General features: G+C 46.0%; 1 protein-coding gene across 8 annotated transcripts in view; it reads left to right on the top strand.

Moving 5' to 3' along the window:
• Positions 1-26,054, top strand: part of LOC117424080 (BAH and coiled-coil domain-containing protein 1-like) — a 97,870-nt gene that overhangs the window by 60,294 nt on the left and 11,522 nt on the right. For 6 of the 8 annotated variants that reach the window (XM_058992385.1, XM_058992383.1, XM_058992384.1 and 3 more), the window contains 13 exons: positions 3,941-4,066; positions 4,399-6,564; positions 6,836-6,950; positions 7,555-7,763; positions 8,313-8,471; positions 10,055-10,299; positions 12,077-12,413; positions 14,332-15,243; positions 17,523-17,683; positions 18,898-19,034; positions 19,124-19,234; positions 24,845-24,953; positions 25,530-25,755. In XM_058992385.1, coding sequence (XP_058848368.1) covers positions 3,941-4,066; positions 4,399-6,564; positions 6,836-6,950; positions 7,555-7,763; positions 8,313-8,471; positions 10,055-10,299; positions 12,077-12,413; positions 14,332-15,243; positions 17,523-17,683; positions 18,898-19,034; positions 19,124-19,234; positions 24,845-24,953; positions 25,530-25,755 — 5,013 coding nt within the window. The remainder of the gene's footprint in view (positions 1-3,940; positions 4,067-4,398; positions 6,565-6,835; positions 6,951-7,554; positions 7,764-8,312; positions 8,472-10,054; positions 10,300-12,076; positions 12,414-14,331; positions 15,244-17,522; positions 17,684-18,897; positions 19,035-19,123; positions 19,235-24,844; positions 24,954-25,529; positions 25,756-26,054) is intronic. The other 2 variants (XM_058992388.1, XM_058992389.1) reach the window with 1 other exon arrangement.

Raw genomic sequence — 26,054 nt, forward strand, 5'->3', positions numbered from 1 at the left:
CTCTCTCGCTTGCTCGCTGTCTGTCAATTAGCAGATCTGACTCGCTGGTTTGTAGGTGCTTGTTGAAGTCGGAGTGCTGTAATGTTCGCTCCTCCCTTTGGTCTGTGCGATGCTGAAGTGTTCCCTGTTGGAGGACGCAGCCTATCTGAGTGGGGGGGCGGGGGGTTGCAGCTTTTCCCCGCTGCAGCTGCATGAAGGCGGGGGACAGGGAGGCACACCAGGCTCTGACCTTTCACCTCTGGGCTCCCACTAATTGGAGCTGATTCTTCACTCTGCCCCATATTGCATAGACTCCAAATGGTTCAAGTGATCAGAATATTATTTTCATTTTTTTTTTTTTTTTACTGTAGCCTCCAGCTACTGATCTGAAGTTGTAACTACAATGCAAGTATTTGAAATAATGCGATATGTTTCTTTTACCTTTACAAAACTTCAGGTGTTTTTTATGTTATTTTCTGTATGCTTTTTGTTTGATGTGTGACACAGCCTGGTGGTTTAATTTTGGACCTGAGCATTGTTTTTAAAAGATAATTTCTAAAGTCAAAGTGATTTACACATGCAGAGAATTCGTAATTACCCCCAGGGCATGGGGGTGGTTTCCAGAGAATACATTTATTAACCCACCCATCCCATCCGGTTCTGCCTCATGCCAGCAGTGCCGGGTACGGTGGCTCAATATAAAAGCCTCGCTCCTGACAGGTGGATATTAAGGCAGCCGTAATGTCTAACAGCTTAGCTTCCCCCAAGGGGGCTGTTGGGGAGGAGGGGGGTGGGGGGCACAAGTGAAAGTCAGTTTAAGAAAAACATTAATTCTAAAGGAAGGGTAGCAGGGGGAGAAAATGAGCAGAAAGATTCATTAGCCACAATTTCTCTTCATGTCGGAAACCAGCTGCCATTAATTTTACTTTGGAAGGAGGGGGGAAGAAAAAAAAGGTAATAAAACTGAAGCACACACACACACAGGAGTCCCACTACTTTTTTTCCTGTACTGTACTCTAGCTTCCAATTTTATAAACTCGAGCTGATGTGTTGAAGTTTGTAGACCAGCTGCACAGAAGGGTACTTTAACCCAGGATCACTTATCCCCTGACCCCTAGAGTCCTGAGATTATACTGTATATAATTTGCTGACTCTCCGATCCCCAGTACTGAGTTCTCTATACTGTATATAATTTGCTGACTCTCAGATCCCCAGTACTGAGTTCTCTATACTGTATATAATTTGCTGATTCTCAGATCCCCAGTACTGAGTTCTCTATACTGTATATAATTTGCTGACTCTCAGATCCCCAGTACTGAGTTCTCTATACTGTATATAATTTGCTGATTCTCAGATCCCCAGTACTGAGTTCTCTATACTGTATATAATTTGCTGACTCTCAGATCCCCAGTACTGAGTTCTCTACACTGTATATAATTCGCTGGCTCTTAGATTTCTATACTGTATTCTGTCCAATAATCTAATGAATCTGCTAGATTGCAGATCCCCGGTCCAGTTAAAAGTATACACTACTGCCTAGTGCACAGTTCCAGTGCAGAAAGTGTTAACTACAGCCATTTCCCCAGTTGTCTCTTATATGCTAATTGCATTGGAAGTGGGGCGGTTGAGGGTTGAGTTTAAGATGTCATTTTCTGAAGGAATGCCCCTGGCCCGAGAACAAAAAGGACTTTTTTTTTTTTTCTTGTTTTTTGTCCGTAAGGCCTTGGCTGGCACAAACAGGCTGGCCTCGCTCGGATTTCAGCCAGTGAATGCTTTCTTTTCTTGTTTGTGGATATGGCAGGATCCTGATTCTGGAGGGGGAGGTTAACTCACGGCTCTTATTTAGTTGAATAGATTTGGATGGACGGTTGGGGTACACACTTTCCTGTCCTGCAGACGTGACATACTGTACCCATGCAGTTCTAAGTTCCCTGTTTTGAATGTATTGGCTCTCAGTTCCCCTGCACTAAGTTTACTATACTGTATATTTAATTGGCTGTCTTGTGTTAAAGCTACAGTATGTATTGAACAGGTTGGAAGGGGAACACCTTTTCGGCTGTTGATGTTTGATATAAATACATTTTTGGAGTCATTGGTCAAAAAAAAAAAAAAAAAAAAAAAAAAAAAAAAATGAGAAATGGGAAATAAATATATTAAGAATGAACAGGGCATATTTTAAAAGAATGTTCTAAATTTATTCTTTAGTTGAATTAAGGTCTCGTTTTCTTTCATCAGGGTTCTACTTCTTCAGTAAAATTAGCTCAGTTACAGGCTAGAGCAAACGCCATAGGAGTATGCTAGTAATATTCAGCTGAGCACAGAATTTATTGTACGCTACGGGCCAATGTGACTCTTTTTAAAATAGCAGTTCTGGTTTAGCAGAGTGCCGTGATCTTCCCCTTGCTATTACTGCTACAGATCCAGGGGGAACCTTTCAGATATTTTGCATCTGAAATCAGCTTCTTTAACCTTGAAATACTGGAACCCAGGAGTCCTGTAGATGGAGTCAGGGTGCCTTTCCCGAGCAGCGATAATTGGCTGCCTTTTATACTAGGAGAGCTTGGCTGAGTTTTATTACACATCATTAGATGCTGATTGCTTTTAGATTGTCATGTACCCTTTGTCTAATTGTTGTCATTTAAATTAATTGGTTTGGGCAGGGTGAGGGGGAGCGGGGAGGGAGTCCCCTGTGCTTCTGCCATCACTTGCAGATGCTGATGTCATTTCCGGGGGCAGATTCTCAAGTTGGTAACTTGCAGGTATCTCTGACATTACATTCCAGCAGCTCCCAAGTCAATCGCATTTGTTTTTATATAGCGCTTTTCACGGCTAAGCCATCTCAAAGCACTAAGCAATCTAATAAAGTAAAAAGGCCTGTGAAGCAATACCCTGATACTGTCCCAATACAGTAATCGGAAACTTGACATCCCAGATGCAAGGGAACACGGAATATATCAAACTGAACCCGACTGGCACAGTCTAATTGCAGCACGATCCACTCCCAGTTTGAAATGCTTTCTTCACTGGAGTTGAGCTCTTTTAGCTTTTCATCAGGGGAACGGAAGGGCCCTGCTTGAGTTGCCAAAGCGATCCCCAGCGGAAATAGCAGAAAAGCAGGACACAGCGGCCAAGTGGAATCCAATAAAAAAAGCAGTAATTGCTCTTTTAAGAGCCTTGACGGTTTAAGGTGTAGCAGAGATAGCAGGAACAGATGTGTGCCCTGGCCGTGTCCTTGCAAGGGGGTGAATAAGGGGATGGGACTCTCCAACTCTCCGTTCTCTGTGGGAAGCTGGCATCTGGAGTCTGCAGTTTATAGACTTGTGTTTACTTTAGCGGGACTAGTTAAACTTTTAACAACAGCTAATTAAAGGGGACAATCGAGACACTTCACAGACGTTAAGCCACTGGCTGCTGTCTAAGAGCAGCAACCCCCTTTCATATAAACACATCAGCAGTAGACCCCCCTTAGCCAGAAAGCAATCCAAACCCACCCACATAGGCTGATCTATAAGCAGTCTAGATATTTATTTCAGGACTGATCTACCTGTAGATAAGCTCTTTTTGTGAACTGTGAACTACTCAGGAAAAGCACAGGGGTGTTTAAATTCCAGTCCACTGGGGCCATAAACAGTTCCGTTTTTTGTTCAAACCAGACTTAATAAATTCCTCAGACTATACTGTCTCAGACCGAGAGCATTGCCTTTTTGTTTGCACTTCCTGAAAGCAATGCAATACCACCGTCCTCTCTGAGGCTGTCGGGCTTCCACTAATATCCCATCTCTCTCTCTCTCTCTCTCTCTCTCTCTCTCTCTCTCTCTCTCTCTCTCTCTCTCTCTCTCTCTCTCTCTCTCTCTCTCTCTCTCTCTCTCTCTCTCTCTCTCTCTCTCTCTCTCTCTCTCTCTCTCTCTCTCTCTCTCTCTCTCTCTCTCTCTCTCTCTCTCTCTCTCTCTCTCTCTCTCAGCAGCCCCGGGGTATCCCCGCTTTTCAGGCAGTCTGGCCTCCACCTTTCTTCCCATGAGCCACTTGGATCACCACAGCAACAGCAGCGTCCTGTACGGGCAGCACCGTTTCTATGACACACAGAAAGGTAAGTTTACACCCTACAGTAATCCATGTTATAAAAGATCATTCCAGCCAATGTGCTATCCCGTCTGCTGGAGCCCAGGTCCTGCTAGTCTGGCCAGCTCTGTACAATTAACATTGTGTTTGCTAAATTGATAAAGGGTTCTGGAATAGGAAAGTCATTTTATTAATAGCAGTTCAATTAGTTGAATTAAAACAAATTCTCAATTCAGAATTTACAGTTGTGCTTATTTAGTAATGCTTTAGTCATAATTTATCACCTGATTAATTGATGTAAGTTCCACTGTCAAAACGTTCAATGCAAATTTTTTTTTTGTTTGTTTTTCCCCCTCTCAGATAACTTCTACCTGAGAAGCCTCCCCTCCCAGCCAACGCTGCTCTCAGCCAATCACGGATTCCCGGCTATCTCGCGGGCAGCGCCAGGGCACCCTCTGGGGTCCTGCAGCCGTGAGCGGGACTCAGGAGGGGGAGGGGGCGGCCTGCACAAGAGCCTGAAGGAAGGGGGCGAGAGGGCGGTGGCGCTGGGCTCGAAAGAGAAAGAGAGGGCCAGTAAGCAAGAGGCTAAAGAAAGGCAGCAGCAGCAGCAACAGCAGCAACAGCAACAGCATCATCAACATCATCATCACCAACAGCAGCAGCAGCAAGCCTCGCTGGAAGAGGAAAGCAACAGAGCACTGGAGCGACACAAAGCGAGCCTGCCTCCCGAGAGCGGCCACTGCAAAGAGGACTCGCTGGGCAGGGGGAAGCACCTCAGTGCCTGCCTGGTGAATTCCAAGATGCTGAATGGAGAATCTGGTGGCAACACCAACACTAAGAGTGCCATGTTAAGCTGTGGGGGTGGGGGTGCCCAGACCAGGCACGTTGGAGGGGGCAGCAGTAGCCGCTGTGCCAAGAATGGCAATAGTACAGGTAACAGTAACAGCAATAGCGGTGAGATGCGGTTAAGCGGGCACCCCCAGGACTGCTTGGAGAGCCGGCAGATGCTCCACCACTCCTACTCTGTCCCCCCTCCCCTGTCCATGAGCTCTGCGGCGGGGGCAGGAGGTGCAGGTGGGTTCCCCTGCCTCCAGCTACACACCGCTCACCCTCACCACCCTCACCATCACCACCACCACCACCACCCGCACCACCCCGATTTCTACTGCCCCCCACCTCCGCCCCCTCTTACCACACACTCCTCCCAGGACAAAGGGGGCGCCACTGGGCGTGAGCTGAAAGTCACCGGGCCCACCTTCGTGCCTTCTGTCGGACACTTGGGGGACAAGAACAGCGGGCCCTTCCAGCTGGACAACCCCGATTGCCGGGGTGGGGGTGGGGGCAGTGCCAAGGATAGGACACTGGAGAAAAACAATGGACATAATAACGGGGCGCCTCCGAGCAGCTGCCAGAGAAAGCAACAGCAGCAGCCCTACGGGAAGGCAGATAAGGCTTCTGATTGGCTTCAAAGTCACCATCACCACTTACAACAGCAGCAGCAGCAGCAGCAGCAGCAACAACAGAATCAAAGTGCGCGATCCCGTAGTCTCGAATGCATCAACAGCGCCGACATGGACCTGTTCAGACCCTCCCTCCCTCAGGGGGCGAAGGGAGGCCACTCGGGGAACCATTCGGGGAAAAGCGGCCTTTACATTAGCACCCCTCCCTTCCAGGACTGTTCCCACTCAGGTCCTGCCCCTACTACTCAATCATCCGAAGGGCTGACCAGTAAAGGAGGTCAACATCAGGGCCGTGTTAATGGGAGCGGCTGCACTTTAGAGCGGGGTGGGCAGAAGGTGGCTCGCATCAGGCACCAGCAGCACAGGCCCGGTCCGGAAGCAGGGGGCGACCTGGGCAACAGCGGGCAGGAGATGAAGAGGAAGCTGGAGCTGGCATCCCTTGGGTTTGGCAACAGCGGGCAGCAACACCTGCCCCACTGGGCAGTGAGGGGGCAGCAGATCCAGGCCGAGGAAGAGCAGAGGAAAAACTACCTGGATCCTTTCAGCAGCAGCAGCAGACAGCAGAGTCAACAAAATCAACAGCAACAACAACAGCAGCAGCAGCAGCAGCAGCAGCAACAACAACAAGGGATGCCCCCCCATAGCTCCAGCCAGCAGGAGACCCAAGCCTCTCAAGGGGAGAGCTCAGCTATGAAGAGCCTTCTGAAGTACAGCAGCCAGCAGCAGCCCCTCTTGCTGGCCCAGAAGAGCCCGTTTGGGGGCCTGGGCAGCCTCAAAACTGCCAGCAGCAGCAATAGTAGCAACAGCAGCAGCTCCAGCTGTGCCCTGCAGGACGCCAAGCAGCCTCTGCCGCCAAGGAAGGGCCCTCCCCACGATTCGGAGCGGCAGGATTGCGGTGGGGGCCGGGGCAGAGAGACGGGTGATGGACCCCACGGTGAGGGGGAGGTGCGCCAGCCTCCTGTGGGCATAGCGGTGGCTGTTGCCAGGCAGAGAGAGCCGCAGAACCGCCCACCCGACGGGCATCCCGGGCACAGTCGGCAGGGCAGGGTGCTGCCAGCCATGAAAGGTAAGGAACTTGTATTTTACAACTAAAGCTGCTGTTTTCTTGTACGTGCCTATACTGGGTGTGGCTGATTTGACTGGCAGTAGTGCAGGGTTGGAAATGAAGACTCCCATTGCATAGCACTTTGATCCATTCCTGGTTTTATTAGTTTAATAAGACATACATGTAGTTGTTGTGTGTAGGAGTTCCATACTCGGTGTTCACCTGTAATAGAGAGCTCACAGCACTGTGAGTGTGTCTCTGTGCTCAGCTCTCACTGCATCTCTGTGTGCAGGAGTCCCGCGCTCGCTGTTCCCTCTGGATGCTGAGGGGGAGGAGGAGAGGAAGAGGCTCTGTGAGGATCAGCTGGGACTACCCTGCCTGGACCGGGACCGAGAACTCTTCATCAGGTCAGCGATCCTGTCTGTCTGTCTGTCTGTGAGCCTGCCTGTCTATCTGTACTGGATTGAGACTGGCTGATCAGATCCCACTAGTGTCCCACTTGTTGCTGGAGTGCAGTGTATATAACCCTCTCTGTCTTCTCAATATTTGTCTAGCTGCTTGTCCATCTAGATATGCTTCCCAAGAGCCACCTTTATACAATATCTCTGTGTGGAGCTGCAGGCTGGTTCTGGGAAGCAATATGATTAATCTTGTGTCATGTATCCACCTTTCTATCATCATCTGCATACCAGTACGTCTATCCTGTCCTCCTGTGTATCTGTTTTCTATCTTGCGTCACCGTTCACGCTCTCGTTACTCCTACATCACCCCCACAAGCTTGTAATTTCAGGGCTTGAATAACATTGGTTTTAAACAATGGAGTAAGATACTTACTTTTAACATTTAATTATATGAACAAGAGCCAAATTAGCATTTCAATTTAGTTTTAATTTTGCAATTGTTATGGACTGTCATTGAATATCCGCTGGAACCACGGCATTCAGATAAATAGGTATGCGATCTAACTGGAGTCTAAAACTGTTGCTAACTTTAATTCATTTTTTAAATCAGGGAGAACAAAGAGCGGGTGGAATTTGCCAGAATCCATCCTTCCAGCAGTTGCCATGGAGACCTTACCCCCCACCTCATGGTGCCAGGCGGAACTTCCCTGCAGGCCAGCCAATTAGGAGCTGACCCTGCGGCACACGCCCATCCAGCACATCACCATTGGATGCCACGGACAGGAAGTCCCTCCTTGTGGATGACCGGTCATTCCTACGGTCAGTCTTGTACTTCAGTAACAATCTGTTATTGCTCAAGAAAGCCTTGGATTATCATACAGAAAAGAGTTGGGTTGCATCATGTGCAATTACAGTCGTTATAAAACCTATTATTATAAACTACAATTTGACAAAAGTAGATTTTATTCTCCATAGTAATAACTCCTCAGTAAAGCTCCACTGCTTTTTGCACTATATATGATGGTACACAATTGTATCAGAAAAGGGTTAGGGTTAGGGATATGATTGGGGTTATAGCGTGCAAAAAGATTTACACAATAAGTACCTTGTAACTCTGCATAATAACATTGTAATTATGTGTAAGTACACATGTATTTATTAAGTAACTACTATGTAAATACACAGTAATTAGAGACACTTCATTTAAACTGTTACCCAAAATTTTGCAATTTTTTGTTTGAATCTCCCTCAGTGACATGCTAGTATAAACTGATCCACATTTGCTAAGCTTGGTGCTTTAATTTATATTTTCTTGAAAATTAAAAATGTTTAAAAAACAGCTAAATGGAGCCCCCTGTCTGTCTGCAGGGCTCAGCCACGCTGCTCTCCACCAGAATCTCCCCCCTGGCTTCTCCGCGGCGATGCCCAGCCCCCTGCAGCCTGTGCTGCCTCTTCCTCAGGACCCCTCTGGCCAGCTGGTCGTGCTGCCCAGTGAGCCGTCTGCACACCCCGCCACACACCACCTCGGTACAGTACACTGCTTTATAATCAGTCCTGGTAGGTTTTGGGGTATTCAGTCTAAACAGCGAACATCACGGAAAGCATTTAAAATGGACTCTTTGATAACTAACACCTCTTTCTGAAAGTTTTTTAATGGATTTGAATGGCAGTGTTATTAAAATGGGCTGCTGTTTAGCTCATTGGAATATACACCAGACCCATTAAGGCTGCAGTTTGACTTTCACTAAATCGGATTTCACTAAATCTCTGCTAAATTCTGGACACCATTGGATATGTAAAAATATGAACACAGAAATGAAATTATGGCTACGGTAAACCTTCTAATACATTTTAGATTTACAGCCAGTTAACAGCAGAAAGATTTCCCAACGCTTTCTGTGTACAAACTGGTGATTTTGAAATCTTCCTGTAATAAAAGACTGTAAATCAAAGTGCTCGGAAATAAAAGCATGATGTCATTTGAAAGTGTTTAGAAATTCTAAACCTCTGCGATCTGATCTAGTACTATTGCATTTGCAAGCAATCTGTAGAAACTATATCTGCCAACCGATCTCTTACTATCAGATCATGATGGAAACCAATGAGCAACAGGTTTTTATACATTTTACAGTGTAAATGTAAGGGATTATTTCCCTCTCCCCATTTGTTATTTACTCTGAAATGTGTGCTGCGCTGCAGATCAAATCCTGTGAACAGGAGATTTGATCTACAGTCCATTCGCTCCTCTTGTTTAGCAGCCTGGCTGTTAAATGTAATTAGTGTTGCTGCTCTTTAGTGGCACATTTCCTTCCTTGCACTGTTGGAGTTCCAGGAGAAAAAGGAAGTGCATCCACAGAACCCTTCCCCCTGGGAAACATTAGCCCAGTCAGGGTAATCTTTTAGAACATAAGTCCCTGGCGCTGCACAGGGTAATGGGGGGGGGGGGGTAGAGAATTTACATACACATTGATAAATGTTATAGAAGTGCCTTGCTGAAAAACGTGGGCTGAATTCCAAGGATACACAATGTTTTATCATAAAACGATTCAGCTGCTGGTAACATATCGCTTCCACTAGGCTGCCATTGTCACAGCCATGAACAGAGATTTATCAAACGTGGGAACGGGCCTCTCCGCCTGCCTACATGCGCTGGCACAGCTCTGTGTGGGAGTAGAGGGAATATTCTGCAGTGGTGTTAATGCAGTTGTGTTAACAGTCCATCCTGTGGGACCACTAAAACAGTCTGAGGGGGTTTGCTTCATTATGTATTGACGTCCAGTGTTCAGCAGGAACAATGAGCACAAACAAACACAGTCAGCAGTTTCCGTTCAACATTACACCTGAGCTCCTATTCACAAAGCTATAATCATTTTTATGTCTTTATTTACACACGGTCTGAATTCCATTGCCCTTTTGTAAACTTAGTGATGGGAGAGAACTCCAGACCCATTAATGTAGAGTTAAAGGCCAGTGGTATTTCGACAGGACGCTGTCTAAATCCCATTATGTGCATCTCAGTAGATAATGATACAGTATGTTCTGTCGGCTGGGTAGATGAATAGGGGGTGGGCCCTGTGCTGTGTGTCTGAGTACGCTGCTTCTCTCTGCAGACGTGATGGAACAGCCCTCTCTGTGGCCCCCGATGTACGGCGCACGGGGCCCCGGCTCTCACATGCAGCACCCCGCACAGCTGCCCAGCATGTACTCGCGATCCCAGTTTCTACGGCAACAGGAGCTGTACGCGATACAGCAGCACCAGCAGCATCAGCACCACCAACAGCAACAGCAGCAGCAGCAGCAGCAGCAGCAGCAACAGAGAGCCCTGGAGATGCAGCAAAGACACTCCCAAATACAGGTAACTGCAGAACCACCTCTCCCCTGCAGTCGAGATCCCAACTGGTAACAGGTACCCTGTAAAATGCTTTGATACCTGACACTTGAAACACAATGCCCACCGTGTAAGCCGCTTACTTCCAAGACTGCACGTACTTGCACTGACTGCTTCAGTTACTGACTCGTACATGTACCAGTGTTGCCTTCAAAGGCTTGCGCCTTACAATAATTAGCCGTTACTACATTGCAATTCCGTACATGTTTGTAGAGTTACTGTGTAACAACATGTGTAATTGCAAGCTGAAAGTTTAAAAAAAGTTGCTAAAACCTTTTGTAATCGCGCTCTAATTACACACGCTGCTGCTTATTTACAGTGATATTGCTATGCAACCAAGTGCGTAATTACAATGTGATTAATGGCACACATTTTAACTAACCCCTATTTCTGATACCCCTGTGTGTCCCTCTCCACCACACCACACCACACTGGTTTCTGTAAAACCACTGTGCAATCCTATCGTCTGTCCTGTCCCTCTGAGAACATTAGGATTAACCAGCTCAGAAACACATTGAGATTCCTCTTGGGTCACTCCGTGCTTCAGTGGCTGGTGATTTATTCCATATGTTTTAATTCTTCTCCCGCCCCCAATTTTTATATTATATTTATATTATATTGTTTTTTTATCTTTCCCAATGCTTACATGGCAATTCTGGGAACAGTCTCTAAGCCCATGTTGTGGTGACTTAGGGGGAATATCAAAAGTTCTTTAAGTTCTTAGAAAAGGCTCAGTGTGGGGGGTGAACAGTGTGATCAGGGCCTGTTAGTTCTTAGAAGGATAGCAGTTTGAATCCGCAGGCTTGATTCCTAGAAAAGGCTCTGTCTCTTTCTTGAGGTTTAAAGAAAGTGAAGAATAACGGTGAGAAGTCGTTTCAGTTTGTAGTCGTCATGCCGGGGGATTGAAAACGTTGTGTTTCCGTGCTGGTTTATTGGAAGGGAGGTATATTTTTCACATTCTTTCTGAGAAGTGTAAAATACAAAACAAGCACCATTTTAAGCTCAAAGCAAAATGATAAGCTGTACATTTTAATTTAGAGGTGTTAATAGTTTAGAGAGTAACCATATAAAAGTGTTACATATTTAGAGGTGTGCCTAAACTGTGAAACGTTGTCAAAAACAGGCAGGCCAAATGCATATGTTTGCTTCGTGTAGTCTTCATTTATTTCATTTTCAAAAATTCTATATGCAATGCTGTATGCATGCAGTCCTAACACAGATACAGGTTGCAGTAAATGATCAAAGAGAGGGGGAGGTTTTCTTAGGATAGCTTTTCTGATTGGTGACAAACAATTCCAAAAATTTAAATATTTAGGAAATTAATGGGAAACTTACAATCACACCTCGGGTCAATTCTAATGCCAATTCCTGTAGAATTCTTTGCTGAAGCTGCAATTACAATGCTATTAATCAAGCAGTTAATCACAGGTTCAAATACAGGAACATACTACACTTTTATTTTTTTCAACCAAATGAGGTCACCAAAAGTGGTTGAAAATACAAGAATAATGATTGAATGACAAATAAATGCAGAACTGAACTGCAATCGATTAATTATACAGTATGAGTACAATTACACCGGTGTGCCAGGGTTCAATTACAATTACAATTACATTGTCATTACAATTAATTACGATTTGCACAATTGCATTTGTAACTAAGCCCCAGGTCTGCTGGCCTGGCACCCCTGTATGACATTACCATATACAGTGCACATTCTCATCTCTCTGCCTCCTCCCTGCAGCCCCAGAGGAAGCCCGAGGACCCCCCGATGGAGCTGGAGGATCTCCTCACACAGAGGACCCTAAAGAGCACCAAGCCATTCTCCTACACCCCCGCCAAGAGCGTGCCTCCCACGGCGGGCTGTGCAGCCAGGCTGTCCCCCTGCTCTCGCACTCCCTCCCTGCGGCCCCACCCCAAGAGCACGCCCTGCACTCCCTGCCTTGCGCCCAGCCCCGCCACCACCCCCCGCTCCCCTGCCCTCAGCCCCGCCCCCTCGCACACCAACAAGGGGGCGGAACCACAGGACAAGAGAGGGGAGGGGCAGCCGCCTCAGGACTACCCACAATCCCTAGAGCCAGGTAAGGAGATGCTTTTGTTAGATCTATTTCTGTATGATGCATTACAAAAAAAGAACACTCCCCAGATCAGTGGGAGCTGCTAATATATGGCTGCCAAAGGGGCTTTAAACATTCAATTTCAATGCCTGCCATGGGAGGTTTAAGAACTGGTGAATTATTGGAGAGCAATTTCTGAGAAATCTCTCTGTCACCTTGCACCTGTAGTGATGAGCACTACACTCTCCATTCCCAGCTGTCCAGTGCTGTCGCTACCCACAACCTTAACACTGGACACTGAAACACTCCATTCTCTGCCACGCTGTACCTTAATACTGAGTGCTGTAAATAGGTCTTTATTGTGTATGGTAATGTGAATATTTAATTAGGAAAACAGTGGGTGTTATAAGAGATTGCTCAGTTATTACCAATCAAAGAATATATTGAACTGCAGGAGGTTCTAATACTGGTGTGAGTTTTACACGTAGGGGCAAGAAGTCAAAAGAGGATGAAAATGAGCTAGTATTCCTTTCAGTTCTTATAAAGGACTGTATCTCATCCCTCAGCACCCAGCTCTTTTGTTACATCTGAAGACAAAGTGAATTTAGAAAGAGAGAATGTCTTGTCGTACTTCTCAAGGTTAGATCTTGAAAAGTGCCTGTCTTCTCACTGGTAGAGCGAGTGAGAAATGTAGGGAGGGTGGGGGCAGGGTTACAAAGTACAGGGGTCAGGGGTTCCTTTAATAAATCTTAGCCCTTATTTAAAAGAAACACTTGAGTGCTCATGCTCAGTTGGGTGTGCTTTCCCAAAATCAGGAACCATTAAGTTAGCACACTTAGGTGAGCACTAACATTCAAGTGTTTTAGTTTCAAAATGACAATGATATTAAATATTGCACTATTGAATATTACAATATAAAGTTTTAAAAATATATATATATATATCAGGTCCGTTCACCTTTAGACATGTTAAGTACCAGGCTTTATTTGACTGTCATGAGCATAACATCCAGAAGAATTATTGAATGTAGTGCAGTCTATTAAATTGTTAAATACCTACCAAGTAAAAATAAAAAATAATAATAATAATAATAATAATAATAATTTTGTATCATCCTCTTCCAAATTATCTGCCCCCAAAGTAAAGTATATTTGAGGAGAGAGGAGAGGGGGCTGTCGGAACAGTCAGAGAGGGGGAGGACGGTGGGGGTCAGTGAGACTGCAGACAGGGCCTCCTTATCCTTCAGGGGTCCTTGAGCAGGAGCCAGTGGAAGGATGCACATTCATCTGGCGGTGTTGTCAAGGGGGAGGATGAATCCCATCAATAACACGCCTGAAAGAGGAGGAAAGGGGGGTGAGGGGGCCGGCAGGACCTCTAGATCTGCCGTCCTCCCGGGCTCTGTAATCACACTCCAGGAGAGCAGCGTCATCAATATCCACACACATGTACACACTGGATCGCTCGCCCCAACACCCGCACACACACGCGCACACACACACGCACACACACACACGCACGCGCACACACGCACACACACGCGCATACGCGCACACACGCACACGCACACACACACACACACACACATATGCTGGTATACCTGCTTTACACGGTTAACTTTCCCTTTTAAAACTCGGTGTCTAGAGTTTATTTTATTTCCCTATTATAAATCTATCCGTCCAACTAATCTATCGGTCTGTTTATCTATGCAAGCTTAACTGTCTGCCTGCTTGTTTTTATCCATATGTACTTAATATTATATATTCTATAGTATAAGCCCCTGTGGAAACAGAGCAGACTTGACCTCTCATTCCCATAGCCCTGCTGTAACTTAGAAAGTGGTCTTGTGGCTCTATATGTATTGGTTTTGCTTTATAATGATAGATATAATAAAGCATTAATTTCAACTTTCCTATTTTTTATTTATTTATTTATTTTCTGTTAGACCTGCCACCTGGATACACCTACCCGGCCGTTGCTATGGGTTACAGCAGCGGCCCCTCCCCTCAGGATGTACGATTGGCTGAACCGGCCGACCTGCAAGCCATGCAGACGGAGCCAGCTGAACCTGCTCCAAGGCCACTCCCCTTGGGGGAGGAGTCTGTGTGTGAGGAGGGCAATGCCCCCTTGAGGACGTTGGTGCAGGAGGAGGAGGCGGGCTCTGGGACAGTACAACCCGGAGGCGGGGTGGAAGGGGGAGGGGTTGAGGGCTGCTGTGCCTCCCCAGAGCTGGAGTCCAGTGGACTGTTCCATTGCCCCGGAACAGAGGGGGGGATCTCTGAGCTCCTTGCCCCTTCTCCGACTCCCCCCGCTTCCCCTTCTGTGGTGCAAACCGAGGTGGAAGGCTCCTCTTCAGAATGCGCACAAGTGATGGAGTCTGGGGAGGAAAGAAAGGATGAAGAGGAGAAAGAGGAGGAGGGAAAGGACGGGCCGGTGGAAGGAGAAGAAAGCAAGGTTTACCAGGACCTCATGCCTGCTGGGGCTACCCCATCCTCCCCAGAAGCAGTAGCTGACACCACTGCCTCGGAGTCAGGGAGGAATACCCCCAGCGAAGCCCCTGGGGATACCTGGGACAGCCCCTCACCACAGGGTGACACTCTTACCCACAATACCTCAGGAGATCGGGCGGACCGGACCATGGTGACAGGCTGGTTACTGGGCCCCAACACCGGCCTGGACCTGCTCATCGCAGCCAGCCTCAGCGCAGAGGGACATATCTCTCCGACACCCCCCATTGCCAACCAACCACAGACCTCAGGCTTTCACCCCTGCTCAGGGAGCCACGGGATAGCACTGCTGAGTGAGCTGGTGGATCTGGAGCTGCAGCAGCAGAGGAGCAGGGCAGGGGAGAGTGAAGGTGAGGGATGTTTTGACAGTGAGATTTAATAAATTGAATTTGTATTCTAGACCCAGAGATCCAGTTTTGACGTCTGGAGAGACTGGTATGATAGCTGGCAATTTTAAGGTTGTATTGTTTTAAAAGTTTAGTTTTGGTTTTGTTTCATTTACCAACAATGGGGGGGGGGGGGGGGGGGGACTAGCAGAAAAAAACTACATCAAGAGCAATAACGCGCTCTTTGATATCAGACCTGCATTCAGTAGTCCAAAAACCTGACTCTACCAAAGCATGATATTTATTTTTGTTTTTCTTCTACATGAAAGACCAAAAGACCAGCCCCCCTATAAAGTTTTTCCGCCGACACAGCACGCTGCCTTTGTGCGTGGCAGAGATAACAGCAGAGCCCCCCTCTCCGCTCCCTGTGGGGCTGCCAGCTGAACGCAGGGGCCTGTGCTTCTCCTGTCACACAATATCGGATCCTGCCAGGGAACTGGCTCTGTGTAATCAAGGTCTTCCTCTCTGTGTCGCTCGCTCGCTCGCTTGCTCAGACACTCACCGACAGAGCTGTTTCCTTTCTGCAGCTCTTGCACACAAACACAGATGAAAAAGTTTAGAAAAAGTTTTTATTTGGAGCAAAATACATACATGCGTTTAACTCTTTGTGTTCTCTGCAGAAGATTAGCATAACATTCAGTTTTTTAAGGCCATTATAGATGGATAGCATTTTTGTTTCTAGACCTAATGTACTGATCTTGATTTTCAGTAACTCTCATCTGCTTGGTGTTCTGGTTTTTGCGCCTCATTGTTTGAACAATACCAGTGGCGGGCCAACTAACCAGATGAACAGGAGCGACAAGACTGTTGTAAAGAACGCTATATTGTTACAGTTGTACACTATGTCATTCAATTCATGGAACAGGAAATAGTTTTTATTGTACATGATATGTATATAGTTCTTTTCTTTTCTTTTCAATTTTTTAGGATTCATCTTTTGATATAATTCTTGCTTGTCAGACAAAAAGGTAGAGTGATCCGGCACAAAATTAACCCTTGATTTATAGTTTTTAATGAGGGATTCTTCTTTTTATTTGTATTTCTTCAAAATGGATTGGCGCCCCCAGTCTCCCATCCTGGGATGATGTAGATTACCCTGTGGGATGGCACTGTGCGCCTCACCCCTGCTTTTAAGTAGATTGGAACCCCCTGGTGATGCAACAGGTCCTGCCCCCCCCCCCCCTTCAATCATCCCCAGCTCTCAGGCCCTCATCAGCCCCAAAGCTTGCGCTCTGTGGGAGAAATTGATTCCGCCAGGCTGCTGTAGCTAATCACGCAGAGGTGATGTCAGGCAGGTCCGGAAATCCAAGCCCAGCCTGGCCGTCGCTGACATCATAGTGCTATTTGTTCCCAGCTGACATCATTTGCCCTTTCTTCTCAAGGACAGTAGCAGCCTCCAAGCAGACCAGACTGTAACTTGACATTTATTTGGCCAAACAGAGCCTGTCCGTCTGCTAAAAGATGAAGTGCACTGCGTTCTCATTTTCACCTCTGATCCAAAGTAGTCTGGAATATATAAAGCAGCTACCCTCCCCTCCAGCCTCACTCTCAGCCTCCACAGAGAATCCAGCGTGTGGTTTTGGTTGTTGCTGTACAGTATCTGCATTCGTCCAACAGTGGAAAACTGTAAAAATGTGCATATGCCACAGCACAATGCGATCAGAGTGTTGTTTTCTAGCTTCAAGTAAGCGCTCAGTGAGAAGAAATAGATAGCTCAATAAACACTGTCGACACCCCCCACCCCCGCCTGGTGCAGCAGTCAGGGTAGAGTAATTGCAGAAAGCAGAGAACACAGCAATCCTCAAATTCAACAGAGCACCATACAATCTCCAGCACGGCCTGGGGCCAGCCTGGGCTGCAATGAATATTCAAGGCTCATTTGATTATTGGGCCTGTGAGCGGAGTTCCTGTCTTAATGACAGTGATAAATGCAAAGTAACCTCTCTGTGCTCCAGGCTCTATCGGGAGAGGACAGGGAGATAAGCTCCTAGTTAATAGCTAAAATCATTGTTCGCTGTATGAAAGGGATGCCGTGGAAACTGTATACATTTAGGGCGCACTTGATCACTGGCTAATGCAAAATAGTTCCTATAAATAGGCATATTCAGACACCCAAACTGCCTCATAAGCACTTCTACAGGGTGGTAGTTGTTTTAACAAGGTTTCACTCCTCTGTCCTAACTAATGAGGTCCAGTGCGCAGTAATTAAAAGAAAACATCCCTCCCCCCTTTCTCCATGGCAGGAGCGGAGTTGCTGACCTTTGACCTGCAGAGCCTGGCGACCCTGGCTGCGGCTCGCTCTCTGGAGCTCGGTCTCTCCTCCCCCAGCCCCGGGAGGCCCTGCCACGCCCGCAGAGCCTTCAACCTGCGCAGGGAGTGCAGCTGGACTCCCTGCCATGAGCCGGTGAGCCCCGCACGACACCCAATGGAATCTGCTGCAAATACAACCCATACAACAACATGTATGCGTTTTACACACACACATACGCACACACATATATATACATACACACACCGAGCATCAAAAGAAACTTATCACTATTGTAATACATTTATTTTCGAAAAGAATAAGGTATATAAATGATGGACATTGCCAAAATGTTTTTGGTTTCTTTTTGATCACTCAATCATTCATCCTTGACCATGACACGCTTGAGTGACTATGACTGAAGCATATACACTTAATCACCTAATTAGTGAGACAGTTGATTTGGACACTGGATATGGAGTGATTTCAGCTGTTGAATTGCAAGCTTGAATTAAAGCAATAAAGAAAATCACACAATATGCCACGTCTGTCAAGAGAGCAGTGCGGGCAGGGTACTGCAGCTCGCCGTCTTGGGTGCTCACAGCCAGCAATTTCAGATCTGGCGAGACGGTATAACCAGACACACTCTGTCAATGACAGGCCACGAACTGGGAGACCAAGAGTCACAACACCTGCCCGAGATCGACAGATCATTTTGCAGCATCTTTGTGATGTCGATTGTTAATCAGCACAATAAAAAGTCACTGCACTTGCTGAGTTTGTCATTTTTCGATCACATCTTGTGAATTTTATCCAAATATAAGTGATGCTCAAATATAAGTGATAAGTTTCTTTTGCTGCTCAGTGTGTTTGTGTATATATATATATATATATATATATATATATATATATATATATATATATATATATATATATATATATATAATGTGTGTTTACAAGAAATAAGTTATCCGCAATATATTTTCCAGACCGTTTTAATAGTTTTATTCACATGGGGAATACATTTCTCAATTTTAACTTGAGAGTGTTCCTCGGGAGAAAGAGAGGAGACAGTAGAACCATAGCAAAGTGCAATGGAACATAGTGAAAGCCTGGTAAAGCATAGGTAAGCTTTGTAAAGATTAGCGAGGTATGGTAAAACATATATTAATAAACATGGCAAACCAGGGTAAACTATGGTAAATCCATAGTATAACCATGGGGAAAGCATGGTAAAACTGTAGAAATACCGTGGTAAACTTTTCTAAGGGGTATGCAGGCCTCCTTCCTTCAATGCTGTTTCTCTGTTCCCACTGTACATCATCCAGCAAGCTGTTCTGTGATTGTTAACTGTGGTTTGCCACGCGTAGGTGTGCCCGGTGAAGAGTGCTATGGACAGGATGGACAGCCAGGAGGTGGAGATGAGGATGAGGCTGGCAGACCTGCAGAGACAGTACAAAGAGAAGCAGAGGGAGCTCGCCAAGCTGCAGAGGAGGCACGACCACCAGTGAGAACACACTCTTTAAAACAGCTGTGCAGTCAAATACAGTGGAGACCCCCAGTTTGACGCTCTGTCCTCTCTTGTCCCACCCACAGGAAGGAGGAGAAGTCCCACAGCCCGGCTCGGAGGGGTCCCGGCAGGCCTCGCAAGCGCAAACCTGCCCCTGGGAGTGTCAGCACCCCTGGAGAGGGAGCGCGGAGAGTCAAGTGAGTCCTGCATTCACGTGACTTGTGTCTGTAAAGTAACTCGGAACACCTGGAGCCAAACGTCGGGCCTTTTCCTGGGAGTTCGTGATTTGTATTTTGTTGTTGTTATATTGTATGTGTTTTTGCTAATCAGTAATGGACCTAGGATTAATGACCCAGGAATGGCTCTTCCCCTATATAGTTGAGTGACACTGTAGTAAACGAATCAAAAAAGACCAGCAGTAATGTTTTATACAATGACCACTGTCTCTTTGAAGTTTCGGGACGTAAGATGCTAAGAAACATTTAGATGTACAGTCGTCTATGTGTGTGTTAGTAGTGTGCTCTGTTTGTATGTGTGTTTGTTAGTGGCGTGTATCTGTGTGTGTTAGGGGCATGTATCTGTGTGGATGTTAGTGGCGTATTATCTGTGTTAGTGGTGTGTGTGTGTGCTGTGTATCTGTGTGCATGTCAGTGCTGTGTATCAGTGTGCATGTCAGTGCGGTGTGTGTGTGTGTGTATCTGTGTGCTGTGTATCTGTGTGCATGTCAGTGCTGTGTACCTGTGTGCATGTCAGTGCTGTGTATCTGTGTGCATGTCAGTGCTGTGTATCTGTGTGCATGTCAGTGCTGTGTATCTGTGTGCATGTCAGTGCTGTGTATCTGTGTGTGTGTGTGTGTATCTGTGTGCATGTCAGTGCTGTGTATCTGTGTGCATGTCAGTGCTGTGTATCTGTGTGCATGTCAGTGCTGTGTATCTCTGTGCATGTCAGTGCTGTGTATCTCTGTGCTGTGTATCAGTGTGCATGTCAGTGCGGTGTGTGTGTATCTGTGTGCTGTGTATCTGTGTGCATGTCAGTACTGTGTATCTGTGTGCATGTCAGTGCTGTGTATCTGTGCATATGGAAATGCCTCGAGTGTAAGCAGGCAGTGATGAGGATGTGCTCCCGAGGGACAGGGGAGCCAGTGGAGCATGAACCTGCATACAGTGGTTAGGAGGGGGAGTGCCAGGGCCAGGGGGCAGTGAGGGGGCTGCAGGAGTTTAAAACACCTCCCCCAGTTGTTTATCTTCAGACTCCCAGCCACCACAGCGCCGTGCCTCGCAGCACCCCCTCAAATAACCCCCTGCTGTGCCTGCCCTCCTCCCAGGCCAGATCATTTACATAAACCCTGAGAGCCACAGAGCTGGTCAGACTAGAACTGCTGCCCTGGGCAATGTGCATCAGACAGCTGCTCTGACAGAGAGGCATACTGTAGTAGTGGTTATAATAATAATAATAATAATAATAATAATAATAATAATAATAATAATAATAAGATACTGCAGTCAGTAATTAAGTTATATTAAAATAATGTGTCATGAATAGATTTCCTTTTCATAAAACCAATAGGAAATTTTGTATATCCAATAACAACTTAATGATAGTAACAATACATGAGTTACGAGCAATGTTATTATTATTATTATTATTATTATTATTATTATTATTATTATTATTATTACAACAACAAAACTGTTGACAAGTACAGTATTTCAGCCTTCATATAGTTATGTATATATTGGTTTGTTTGTTCATCATATTTGTTAATAACAAGGCAAACCATTTAGGTGAAACATCTCGTCTACATTTCCCATTGCACTGAACTCTGATCAGTTATATTTAAGGCAGACAAATGCAGTGTCCTTCAGCTAATCATGCAGAGAGCGTTACACAAAGAAAGTGGTGTCGGCAGGGGTCACTGAGAGCTGTGAATGGCACCAGTCATGGAGAGGGGGGAGGGGGCTGAGTGACAGGCTGCTAAATCCAGTCTGTATCCTAAATAAATGAGAATCTCAAACTGGGATCGCAGTGCATAACAACGAGAATGCTGATCTATAAAGCAAGACTATTCTCAGCTGACCAAAGGTTCAGTATGCTTCAGCGTTTCCTCATCAGCTGTGCTAATGTATGACTTGTGTATCTAGGACGCCATTGAAAGCGAGCTATGATGGTCAATGCTTTTTTTCCCCTAGTCACCAAATTAATGAATAATAGAACATAGCACTCAGTAATACTTAATTTCTGCCAAGCCTCTATTTATGTGGGCAGGGTAACCCTTGAAGAGGAGATCTCACAGAGGGGGCATCGTTAACCTGTTCTGGGGTTAGTGCAGTGTTGTGTTGTGTAGTGCCAGTCTGTCTGGGAGCTTTCAAGCAGTTCACACTTTGAAAGAATTTGACACATGGCTGACACATGGCTCAGTCCGCTCGGAGGTCATGTGAGATCAGAAGGTCGCAAGGTCATGGGAGATCAGAAGAGACAGGCTTAGACCGGCATCACTGACAGGTCAGGAGAGACCGGATCACAAGAACAGAGACATGGTTTAAAAAAAAAAAAAAAAAAAAAGAAAAATATTTCATTCTGTCTACTGAGTATTCATGCTTCTACGATTTACAGCAGTAGGAGGTTATAAATTACATTGTTAAGCGCTGTATAGTATAGTGATGCCAAATGTATGGCGGGCAGGGTGTTTAGTGGTGCCAGGTCTATGACAGGCAGGGTGTTTAGTGATACAGATCTGTGGCGGGCAGAGTGTTTAGTGATGCCAGGTCTGTGACAGGCAGGGTGTTTAGTGATACAGGTCTGTGACGGGCAGGGTGTTTAGTGATGCCAGGTCTGTGATGGGCAGGGTGTTTAGTGATACAGGTCTATGACTGGCAGGGTGTTTAGTGATACAGGTCTATGACTGGCAGGGTGTTTAGTGATGCCAGGTCTGTGACGGGCAGGGTGTTTAGTGATGCCAGGTCTGTGACGGGCAGGGTGTTTAGTGATGCCAGGTCTGTGACGGGCAGGGTATTTAGTGATGCCAGGTCTGTGACGGGTAGGGTGTTTAGTGATGCCAGGTCTGTGGCAGGCAGGGTGTTTAGTGATGCCAGGTCTGTGACGGGCAGGGTGTTTAGTGATGCCAGGTCTGTGACGGGTAGGGTGTTTAGTGATGCCAGGTCTGTGGCAGGCAGGGTGTTTAGTGATGCCAGGTCTGTGACGGGTAGGGTGTTTAGTGATGCCAGGTCTGTGGCAGGCAGGGTGTTTAGTGATGCCAGGTCTGTGACGGGTAGGGTGTTTAGTGATGCCAGGTCTGTGGCAGGCAGGGTGTTTAGTGATGCCAGGTCTGTGGCAGGCAGGGTGTTTAGTGATGCCAGGTCTGTGGCAGGCAGGGTGTTTAGTGATGCCAGGTCTGTGGCAGGCAGGGTGTTTAGTGATGCCAGGTCTGTGGCAGGCAGGGTGTTTAGTGATGCCAGGTCTGTGACAGGCAGGGTGTTTAACGGCTCAGGTCAGCTCTGTGTCTCTCCGGTATCCGCTTAGGTTTTTTTTTTCTCTTTTTTCTTTTTCTTCTTTGTTTCAAGGCCTCAAGACACATGCTGGTCCCTCGGGGGTTAGGAGGGGGAGTGCCAGGGCCAGGGGGCAGTGAGGGGGCTGCAGAAGTTTAAAACTTCCCCAGTTGTTTATCATCAGTCTCCCAGCCACCACATCGCTGTGCCTCACAGCACCCCCTCAAATACCCCACTGCTGTGCCCCCCCTCGGGGGTGAGAGCCCTGTGTAAATTAATTATACCACTGTGCTGGAACTACATTGTACCTGCCGATTTGAGATCATTATCATAGTTTTTAAGCTACAGTGGAACAAAACACCCATAAAACTAAGATGTGTACTAATAGTAGTATTAAAAATAAACGTACTGTGAAATAGATTTAACCAAATGTTTTGACGAGAAGTCTTCATTCATAAAAAAGTTTTTTTTTCTTAGTACTTATAATAACTAAACATTACTTAAAAGGGTAAATTAACTTTGGGCAAGGGAACGAATGGCAGAGTAGTGGGGGTAGACTGCAACATTAGCACAATAATTGCAGTTGCCAAAAAGCATTTGCAGTGCCATTATTGAGAAGCTAAACTGCATTTACACTGCAGTTCAACAGCACTGTACTGTAATGCTGTTAGAATCCATTTACTGCTCTTTCACTCAGTTTCTATTTTTTTCTTTTTCCAGCTTTGCAGATGGATGCACCATTAAGTTTTAGCTCTGTTGTAATAGTTGGCTTTATCAAGTATACAACTCGTTTTTACTTTTTGTTTGTGCGTTTTCCTCTTCCCTTTCAGTAGTTGCACTCCTACAACAGTTGAGGCTGGTGTTAAACCTGGAATACAGCATAAACTAATTAAAAAGATATAAAGCTAGCTTGAACCAGAAGGATATGCAGGATAAAAAGGAAGAATGGCCATGCTTTTTATAGGTGACATATCTTAATGAAAGTTGCAGCAATGTAACGGAGTGGCTGAAACTCATTTGAATCCCTGATTCAGACCGTCTGATTCCACAAAGCTCTCGGCTGTCCCGGGCTCATAGCCTCAGTCCTATTTTTTTTATTATTATTATTTTCTTTGTCGGCTCTGTTCCACATCCCTTACTCAGAGCGTGATGCTAAGTGACAGTGCTGCAGGAGGTGAGAGCATGTTCTGGAAATCAGGGGAAACCCAGCCAAGAAGAGACAGCTGAGGAGTATGTGGGACACAGACCATATGGGGACAGCACACTTGTTAAACTCTAACATGGAAAATATATATATATATATATTTTTTAAAGGTGTAGTCCGTGAGCAGACCTGGGATCAATTAAACTTACAATTACAGCAGACAGTGAAGAAAATGTATGAGAAATGAATTAAGTGATTAGCAGATTAAGTGTAGGGAAATTGATTTTTAAAACCATAGCAACGATACCGTTTAAGATTCTGAAGCCAGTAAATCGAATGCAAACAAATCTGTAGTGAGGATCTCAGAGCTGAAGCAATTCTGCATCAGGGATCTAGAAAGCCAGTAAATTTAACAGACAGACGCGAATACCGAGGATTTAAGAGGCGGCAGACTCCCAGAGATCTGAGAACTGAGCTCCGGGACAGCGATGGGTTAAAGATGTTCTCCGCGGCTAATGCAATTCCTTGTGGCGGAGTGCAGAAATAAGCCTTTAGCAAGAAGAGTGGCGTAACTCTCTGAAGAGTGCCAGGGAAACGGCAAACCTCGCTAATCACAATCCTGTTTAATTAGTCATTGTGAGATTACCCCGGCACCCGCGCACTGATCCGACAGGAGGGAGCAGCCCTGTCACATCACGTTTGTCACAGTCTGCCCGCCGATCGCCCTGCGCTATTGCTGCCAGCACTGCAGCCACGAGCGTGGGGCCCTGGTCACAACACTCAGCCTGGCTTTTACCGGTGTGCTAAATACTTAACAACTTGATTTTTATTAACACAAAAAAGATTTTAGCTTTAAACATCTTAAATCTTCACAGATGTGTTCTGTCTTACACCGATGAAACGTTTGCCTACTTTCTTATGCTAATTATGTCTTGCTGTACTGTCTGATTCAGTTGCAATCTACAGTGTGACTGCCTGTACTAATTTAATGCACCGAGGTTTTGATGGTTCAGTGTGATTATGGGATTGAACCCCTATTTGCAAGGTCCTATGTTGCAGTTACACCCTGTGTTTTTGTGTGTGTGTTTGTGCATACAAATTGTTGTACCTTTTTATCTTTTTCACTCTTATTCTCTCTCTCTCTCTCTCTCTCTCTCTATCTCTCTCTTGATTGGCAGGTCATTAGGTGCAGGGCTAGGGCTGCTGTGTGAGGAGCTGGGAGCAGGAGGGGAGGTGAAGAGGAAGAAAAATAAACTATCTGAGTTTGAACGGCTGACCACATCACAGGTGAGTGCTGTTACACACTTCAAAACCTTCAGCCAATCGGGGCTCAGAGAATCCACTTTGGCCCCACCTATTGCAAGGCTGGATCTGAACTGAGTTTTGTGGTGATCAGACTTTTAATACTGTGATATGATGGGAAAAGCATTTGTATAGTAAAATGTACTTTAATTCACTGGAAAACATGGTAAAGCCGTAGCAAAGCAAGTAAAACATTGGTAAGCGTGCAATAGTCGTGCATAAACAACACGATATATTCACAGAGAACATTGGTAAGTTGTAGCCATACCTGATCGATCATAACCAAACATGTTAAAAGCACAGTAAAGCATTAGCCTTGTAAAGTGCAGTTCAGCATTGGAATAATAGGGTTAAATGCTTGTAGAAGTGATCACAAATTACCAAAACAAAGCAGGACGATTTTCAATGAAATCAAAAACATTTTTAAATAGTGAAAGTGTAAGAGACTGCCAAGTACACAACTGGTTTTCATATAGTTGAAAAGAAATCTGAACTCATTGAAGTGGCCCCTAAGTCCCTGTGCGTGTTTGTTCCCCCCCCCCCCCCCCCCCCCGTATTCAGATGAAGGCTCGGTGCAAGCAGACTGGCCCCCAAGTAGCGCTGGCCCGGAAAGTGTCCCAACTGAAGCAGAATGCCAAGGTGCAGCGGGGGGGCTCTGGTGGTACCCTGTTCCGCAGGAGAGAGACCCCCACCCCCAGCTCCGCTCCCCCCAGGCTATCGAGGGGTCAGGGCACCCCCAGAGCAGAGCAGAAACGAGTGGGAGAGAGCAGGACCCAGACTGACACAGGTAAACAATGGGGCCAGCACACTCTGCAACTTTTTTTTTTTTGTCTGCACAAGTATAGGATAAATTCTGGTCTTTATTTTGTAAATTGTATTTTTTAAGAAAATGAAGGACAATTCTAAAACCGTACTATTTTGTAAAATACAGTTCTGCGCCATTAGCTGCTATTTAAGTAGCTGATTTAAATGGACTAGGCTAAAATCAATGACAATGGGCAACGTAACAGTAAATATCTGTCTGTCCAATAAATGGGACACTTTTTTTTTTATTTGGTGAATTGCAAAAGCACACTGTATTGTCCG

Source organism: Acipenser ruthenus, chromosome 19 (assembly GCF_902713425.1).
Source record: "Acipenser ruthenus chromosome 19, fAciRut3.2 maternal haplotype, whole genome shotgun sequence".
Classification (NCBI taxonomy): Eukaryota; Metazoa; Chordata; class Actinopteri; order Acipenseriformes; family Acipenseridae; genus Acipenser; species Acipenser ruthenus.